The following is an 8404-nucleotide window of genomic DNA, read 5'->3' as shown; positions in this document are numbered from 1 at the left end:
AGGCATGAAATAATCTTTCTTCTAGTCTAAATATCAATGTAGTTGGAGGAAATACTTTTGGGATTAAGCACACCTCCCCCTAAACCATTTTCCCCTCTTAATGAGTCTTTTGATCCCAAGGCTATTCATCACCATTAGTAATTATATCTTTATTAGTTCACAGATCCGTCCCCTGTGAGTGACAGGACCGTGATCTTGCCTTATTTCTAAAGTCACAGGGCAAGTTGGCAAATGGAAGTTAGCAGAATTTGTCTTTGGACACCCGGTTAAATACTGTTTGAGCGAGTCTCTTTTCTCCTCTGAGCTTTTATTTCGGAAAAGATACCGTGAGAATGACAATGTTTTCTTTGACGACCTCATTGCTTCATCATAAGGATCCGCGTCAATAACCCCGGAAAGAACAAAACTGGCTAGTTGTGGCCCACACGCAGCTGTGTTCAGTGCAGGTGCGGAACGCATCTAGCGGATGGGAGGCGTTGTGGCTTCTGTCAACAGGGGCTCAAGCCCATAGCCCAAGGGCGAAGCTCAGGCCAACAAGCCCTAGCTGCTGCCTCATTCCGGGATGCTCCTGGCCGGGCCAGTGTGGGGGCGGGGAGGCCGAGGTAGTAATAACTGTCAAACCTCCGGCTTGGCGCCATTATTTAAATAGTACGTGCCGGTCTAGCAACTGTGCGTGCCCCGGGGCGGGGCGGCGAGCTCCAGGAGCGGGGCGGAGGCCAGGGGCGGGGCTGGAAGGCTGAGGGGCGGGGCGGGGGCGGAGTCAAGCCAGCTAGAGGGGAGGGTCCAGCGCGGCCCCCGGCGAGCTTCACTGCGCTTGCGCTGACAGACGCAAGATGGCGGACAGTGCGGAACTAAAGGTAAAGCGCAGCTCGAATTCACTTCTAATATTCGGCCGCGGAGACGGCGCCGCTGGTGTCGGGGGGGATGGGTCGGACCCTGGGGGGGCCGCTCGGGCCGGGCTCCACCCGGGTCTGGAGTTGTAGACGGGAGAGGCGCTCCGGGCCTCAGTAGAGGGGGCCTGGCTGCGGCGGGCCGTGGGCCCCGGGTGCCTCGGGGGCGCTGACGGGTCGTCCCCGGCGTGTTATTGTTGTGGGCGCCTCTGGCGGGGGTGGCGGGGCGAAGAGAGAGTGAGTCGGGACGTGGCGGCAGCGGCGGTCCCCGGGGCCCGGGTGCCTCACCTTGCAGCCCGCCTCCCCGCCCCCCCTCACGGGCAGCCGGGGGCTGGGGGGGGGTAGGGTGCGCTTGGAAGCGGGGGATTGGGAAAACTGCCCCGCCGCCGCTTCCTCTTCCTCTTTCGCGGTCCCGGGCTCCTGTCAGGCGCTGCGCTCGGACCCCCGGGAACTTGGCTCCGGCCGCCCCGCCCCTCCGCGGCGCCCAGGCGCCCCCGCCCCGCTCGCAGCCGCTGCTCGCCTGTCAGTGGGTGCCGGGCCAGTGGGAAAGCGCGATCCTGGGGCGATCGGCTGGGGGACACGGGGGAGAAGCTCTTGGAAAGTTTAGCGAGCCCGGAGCCGGCGTTGGGGGTTCGGCTAAGGGGTTGCAAGGGGAGTCTGCCGGGGTGGGACGTTACTGTTTTTCTCTTGGTTCCGGGCCACCGGGGTGGGTAGGGGAGTAACCCCCTGGAAGAGTGTGCATTTGGGAGCGGTGGTGGGGATGCACCTCTCTACTCTCTTGCTGTCGCTGGTGTGGCGGGTGAGAGCAGTCTTGGGGGTCTCTGTACACACCATGATGGCGATGCTATAGCTGATGGAGGTGAATGGTTTGTGTTTATATCCCCCAGTTGCCTTTTGTTTGTTAGGGACATCTTGCTGGCCATGTTGATTTAAACGAAATTCTCCTCCCACCCCCCATCCTACTCCAACCTCCAATAAATAGAATGTTCCATCGTTCCTCTCAACTGTACCAATTACTCATGCCTCGCGAAATTAGATGAAAGGGTGCCCCTTTTCCCCCGCTTTTTCTCCCACCCCAATCTTTACCTGATGATGGCTTCTTTACCGAAGCAGATATACCACTACACAAGCAGTTGGGGGAGGGCTGGTGGAACCCTTATGATTGGATTGTGACAAATGGGGCTCCGCTTGAATAATTTTGGTTTAGTAGCAGGCAGTTCTTAACTAATGCATATTATTTAGAGGCTCTGAACACGGTATTCCCTTTTCTGGCTTCCTGTGTGCGAACCAAACAGCTGGTTAGATAGCCCAACAGAGAACAGTAGAGATTGGGCTCTGCAATTGTACATCTTCAGGGGAATTTAGAAATTCTTTTTATAATCAATAAAAATTACTAATTTTTTTCTCCATTATGATGAGAAAACTTCTAGAATAAGCAGACCATTACATTTGTTTCTGGGCACTTTTGTGTGTGGAAAAGCCTCACTGGAAGATCCTTTTTCTCTAGTAACTTTGCAGTGTTAACATTCCAAGATTTTTGTATTAAGATCTTTGCACAAGATTTGAGTATTTGTTCTTTTAAGTTTACTTCTAATTACTAACTTGTTTAAAACAGAATATGTTGAATGGAGAGTTCCTTTTGTTTGTTTGTTTTTTAAAGATGGATTTACTCTGTAGCTCAGGTTGGCCTGGAACTCACTGTGTAGACCATTCTGGCTTTGAACTTGCAGAGATTCTCCAGCCCTTGCTTCTCTAGTGCTGGGATTAAAGGTATCCACCACTATGCTCTACTTGGATGGCTTCATTTATCCCAATTTCAGACTGTTGACTTCACCGAGAAAGCCTCAGAAATTTGAATTTTGGAGATAATCAACTTGCAAATAAAAACAAACAAACAAGCTGGGTGATGGTGGCACATGCTTTTAATCCCAGCACTGGGGAGGCAGAGGCAGGAGGATCTCTGAGTTTAAAGCCAACCTGGTCTATAGAGTGAGTTCCAGGACAGCCAAGACTACACAGAGAAACCCTCTCTTGAACTCCCCTCCCCCCTAAAAAAAAAAGAATCCAAACTCAAAAAACCCAAACAAACAAACAAAAACAGAGCTCAAGTATGTGTGTTTTGTATTCTTCTAATAGTCACTGTGATGTTGTCATCTTTTTTTGTTTGTTTTTTGGTTTTTGAGACAGGGTTTCTCTGTAGCTTTAGCTGTCCTGGAACTCACTTTGTAGATCAGGCTGGCCTCAAACTAAGAGATCCACCTGTCTCTGCCTCTCTAGTGACAGGATTAAAGGAATGTGCCACCACTGTCTGGGTGTTGCGGTCATCTTTGCCTCCTAATATTAATTTTTATTAGGAGTCTATTTGAAAAATAGCTAGCCAGGTCTTTTATTTATGAACTGTGGAGTAAGGTTGAAAAGCTTGTGGGAAAAGTACATGCATGCAGAGAGATGACCTTCTTTGTTCTTTCAGTTTTAAGAAAGTGCCTCTGGGGCCAGGTGGGTGGTTCAAAGCCTTTAATCCCAGCACTCAGGAGCCAGAGGCAGGCAGATCTCTGTGAGTTTGAGGCCACCTGGTCTACAGAGCAAGTTCCAGGACAGTCAGGGCTACATAGTTAAGACCCTGTCTCAAAAAAAAAAAAAAAACAAAAAAAAAACAAAAAGAGAAAGAAAGAAAAGAAAAGAAAGTGCCTTTGGGAATAGATGATATCCCTGGAGTGAGTCTTGTTAGGTAAAGTTTCTCTTTACACACGCTGAACACTTAACGGGAAATGGTGTTTTTCTAAAACTGGTCTCCATTTTTTCACCATCTCTAAAATCTTGAGAGTTTTCCAGAGGGCTTGTTTTCCACTTCTGTGTTTCTGTTAGTATGTCATTGTATGTGCCTGAGACTTGGAGGAGCTGTGGTAGATTCCTTAGCTGGTGATAGCTGTGTGGTTATGTTGACTGTTCTCTTTTGGGGAGTAGGAGAGGTGACAATAGAAATGCCTAACATAGTTACTTAAGAATGCATGTATGCATGTAATTTTTTTGTGCAGTGAAGTCTGGAAGATATTCCCTTCAGAAATAATTTTTCAGGGTGTGTGTGTGTGGGGGGGGGGAGAGATTGATTGATTGATTTTTGGAGGTGAATATCATATAGTCTAATAAAATAGAGAAATCCAAATAATAATTAGAGGGAGAAAACCCTAGGGTTTTTTTTTTTAAATGAAAATACCTAACTAATAGGAGCCACTGATCAAATACTGATTTTTTTTTTCCTTATCCCAGTTCACAACCCACATTTGACTGTGCTGTAGATTGTATTCATAACTATTTTCCTAATGGCCCTTTTAGTGAATCCTTTTAAATCTATAGTGATTCTGCAAAGATCAAATGGAAAAAACAGATCTGTATTCCCTGTAGGGATAGCACAAGCTTGAAGATATTGCCAGTATTACTAGATTGTGAGTCATAGATATCAAAATGAGTTCTCTGTGCACTTTTACTTATGAAAAGTTTAATTTTTCATTAGAGGAATACCCACAAGTGACTTCTGTGAGGCTGTGAAGGTGAAGGCACTTCAAGTGTGCAGACCTAGTGGTCTTGGTAGTGAGAACCTGACAGTTTCATTGCTCCTTGGATTTGTTTGTTTTTTAGACAGTCTCTCTCTGTAGCTCTGGCTAGCCTGGGACTTGTTTTGTAGACCAGGCTGACCTCCAACTCACAGAGATCTGACTGCCTTTGCCTCTGGATTGCTGAGATTAACGATGTGTCACCATGCCTGGCTGTAGATCCTTTAAAAATACTCTTTTAGAGCTGGGTGGTGGTGGCGCACTCCTTTAATCCCAGCACTCCGGAGGCAGAGCCAGGCGGATCTCTGAGTTCAAGGACAGCCTAGGCTACAGAGTGAGTTTCAGGACAGGCTCAAAGCTACACAGAGAAACCCTGTCTCGAAAAACAAAAACAAACAAACAAACAAAACCTCTTAGATCTGGGCAGTGGTGGCGCACACCTTTAATCCCAGCGCTTCGGAGGCAGAAGCAGGTGGATCTCTTGAGTTCGAGGCCAGCTTGGTCTACAGAGCAAGTTCCAGGACAACCAGGGCTACACTGAGAAACTCTGTCTCAGAAAACAAAAAAAACCAATAACAGCAAAAAACAGCCTCAGATAACAACAAAACACCCTAAGCCAGTGGTTCTCAACCCTCTTAATGCTTTAATACAGTCCCTCATGTTGTGGTGACCCCCAACCATAAAATTATATCTTTGCTGCTTCATAAGTATAATGTTGCTGCTGTTATGAATTGTATTGTAAATATCTGATATGTGATACGCAGGATATCTGATATTCAACCCCTGTGAAAGGGTCATTTGACCCCCCCAAAGGCATCTTAACCCACATGTTGAGAACTGCTGCCCTAAACCAAGAAAAAACAAACAACAATAACAAACAAAAATAAATATTTCTCTTATACAGACAGGGACTCACTTTGTAGTTCCTGATAGCCTTGGGTTGACAACCTTGCCTCAGTCTCCAGAATGCTGGGATCTCAGCATGAACCACCACACTCACCTTCCAAAGCCATTATTTTTTCTTAACAAATGTTTTTGCATTAAAACTCAACGTAAGTTATATTGCTATTTTAACTCACAGGAGAAACAGTAGGAGGGAAGGATTTATTGCTTTCAAGGAGTAAATAATGGAATCCAATGAGAAGGGAAGCCATACTTTTTAAAGTATCTGCTGTGTAAGCGTATCAGTAAATTTCGTTGTCATATCTGTCTCTTTATTTTCAACAAATAACCACTTAGTTTTGATCTCTGTGGTGTAATTTGTCTGCTTTTATTTCACATAGAGGCAAGTAAATCTGACATTTTATTCATGGATTTGATTTTAATCTCTCTGACTTGCTTTTGTGAAATGCTGCATTTAGATGGCTTTATGTTTTATGTCACTTCTTGGGAAGTGTATTTTAAAACAATTTGAAAAACACTTTAGTTTTTAAGTATTTCATGTAATTGTTTTGAAATATTGCCGCCTTTTCCTTGGTGGTTTTCTCCGGGTGAGTGCATTGTCTTTCTCTTCAATGAGTGTCTTGTAATCCCCTTTGATTGCAGTAGTTCTTAGTAGTGAGACCATAGCTGATTAACCTTGGGTCTCTCCTGGTGAACTCCATCAGCATGCTGCTCCAGGGTTCATGCTGAGGCTTTTGATTCCAATGTAATTTGTACCCTTTCATGCTGGTAACTAGGGATAAGAAAATAAAGTGGTTTGTGATTGTAGTGGGATCTAGGAAGAAATATCTGTCTCAGAAAGTAGAATTTTATAAGATGTAGCCTATTAAAAACTAAACAAAAACTTGCTTTCTTACTTCACAGAATTGATGGTACTGTTTTCTTAAGTGTTCAGCTGTTACTAAGCATTTATTTTTTGAGATAGTAGTTTCATGTAGCCCCAGCTGGCCTTCAACTGTGTAGCTGAAGATGACCTTGAACTCCTGATGTTGCTTCTATCTCCCAAGTGTTGATGACAGGCATAAGCCATTATGCTCTACTATCTTCTTCTGTTTGAAGAATATAGTATCTTATTTGTGTACTTCTGTTCAGTTTATACTGCATCACTTATAGCCTTTGCTCTTTACCATAGTTTTTCGAAATAGGAGAGGAATATAAGAGGTAAAGAAGCCTAGAAAAGGCAAGTTTTAACAACACATGGTGGCAAGAACTTGCATGTAGGTCTCAAAGCTCTTTGTAAGCCTCCCTTAAAGATGCCAGGGCGGCCAGGCGGTGGTGGCGCACGCCTTTAATCCCAGCACTCGGGAGGCAGAGCCAGGCCGATCTCTGTGAGTTCGAGGCCAGTCTGGTCTCCAAAGCGAGTTCCAGGAAAGGCGCAAAGCTACACAGAGAAACCCTGTCTCAAAAAAAAAAAAAAAAAAAAAAGATGCCAGGGCAGTCCTGGAGGTGCTAGGCACCTAGCTCACAAAGAGTTGTAATGTTGCTAATGTGTTTCCTTTTTCTCTATACAAGGGTATTTTGGGGGGATATTCTCTATGCTTTTTGTAAGCTGTCTTTTTTTTTTTTAAAGGTTTTTTTTTTTTTTTTTAAAGGGTTTCTCTGTGTAGTTTTGGTGCCTGTCCTGTAGACCAGGCTGTCCTTGAACTCACAGAGATCTGCCTGGCTCTGTCTCCAGGCCACCACCGCCCAGCCCTAAGCTGTCTTTTTTTTAAAGACAAGGTTTCACGATATAGCCCTGGCTGGTCTGTAACTCGCTATGTAGACCAGGCTGGCCTTGATCTCATAAAGAGCCACCTGCCTTTGTCTCCACAGTGCTGGGATTAAAGGTGAGTGCCACCATGTTTGGAGTTTGTTAGTTGGAGTCATACAAATTAATTTTCTTTTTTAATTTTGAGATTTTATTTTTATTTTATGCCTTTGAGTGTTTGCCTAAATGTTATGTCTCTGCACACCGTTCATGCAGTATCCACAGAGGCCAGAAGAGGGCGTTGGATTCCCCTGGAATTGGAGTTAACAGATGGTTGTGAGCCACTGCCTTGTGGATGCTGGGGATAGAATTCTGGCTTCTGAAAGAGCAGCCACTGCTCTTAACCATTGAAACATCTCTCCAAGCCCCCACTTTTTTGGTTTTTGAAACGATCTCACTATGTACCTAACACTAATCTCCAACTAACTAAAGCATGCCAATTTTTGCAATTACTATTTTGCTTAGGAAACTGTCATAAAATACTAAAAAGAAGACAGAAAAATGGCACGTAATTCCAGCTCTCAGAAATACTATGGTTAACATCTAGGCATCGATCCATTTAGACCTTCTGTAACTGTAGATGTATCTATATTATCACAAAAAGGGATCACAATATTAAAAATTGTTATTTATTTTTTGAGATGGGGTCTCTCATGTAGGTCTGGCTGTCCTGGAACTTGCTATGTAAAACAGGCTAGCCTTGAAACCTCAGAGATCCACCATGTCTGGCATACATACTCAATACACACACACACACACACACACACACACACACACTGTCACAAGTAGCCTGGTTGGCTTTAGATTCTCTGTGTAGTGTAAGTGTTGGAGTTATAAGGCATGCCTGGTGTATGTTGTGCTGGGAATTGAACTCAGGCATCGTGAATATTAGACTGGCAGTTTATCACCTGAACTACATCCATAGCTTGTTTTTTTTTGTTTGTTTTTTGTTTGTAATCTGTTATTTTTGTGATAAGCCTTTCAGCTTTGTAGATATGGATCCCGGTTACTTTGTATTTTATTCTTATATTAACTCAACATTATATAATTGGTTTTTTGTTTGGGGAGGGGGCTGGGATTGAACCCTTGTGATTTTCATGCCTTGACAGATGATAGCCTTGTGTAAAACTTTGCAAATGTTCATTTTAACAGCACAGACTTTCCAGCTGTAGAGAGCAGTGTAGATGCTTTTCTGATTCAGGTGTCCTGAGTGAAGAGAATTAGCAACTCTTAGCTTGTTTCTTGTTTTATCTTCATTGTTCTTCTGTCCTATG

At 44.6% G+C, this 8404-nt stretch overlaps 1 protein-coding gene across 1 annotated transcript in view; it reads left to right on the top strand.

The window, feature by feature from the left end:
* Window positions 1–725: 725 nt before the first annotated feature.
* Pias1 (protein inhibitor of activated STAT 1) overlaps window positions 726–8404 on the top strand; it is a 116633-nt gene continuing 108954 nt past the window's right edge. Inside the window, exon 1 of the mRNA XM_059268064.1 lies at window positions 726–857. Coding sequence (XP_059124047.1) covers window positions 834–857 — 24 coding nt within the window. The 5' untranslated portion in view covers window positions 726–833. The remainder of the gene's footprint in view (window positions 858–8404) is intronic.

Source organism: Peromyscus eremicus, chromosome 7, assembly GCF_949786415.1.
Source record: "Peromyscus eremicus chromosome 7, PerEre_H2_v1, whole genome shotgun sequence".
Lineage (NCBI taxonomy): Eukaryota > Metazoa > Chordata > Mammalia > Rodentia > Cricetidae > Peromyscus > Peromyscus eremicus.
The sequence above is the reverse complement of the archived record's forward strand: the minus strand, read 5'-3'. Positions and strand labels throughout refer to the sequence as shown.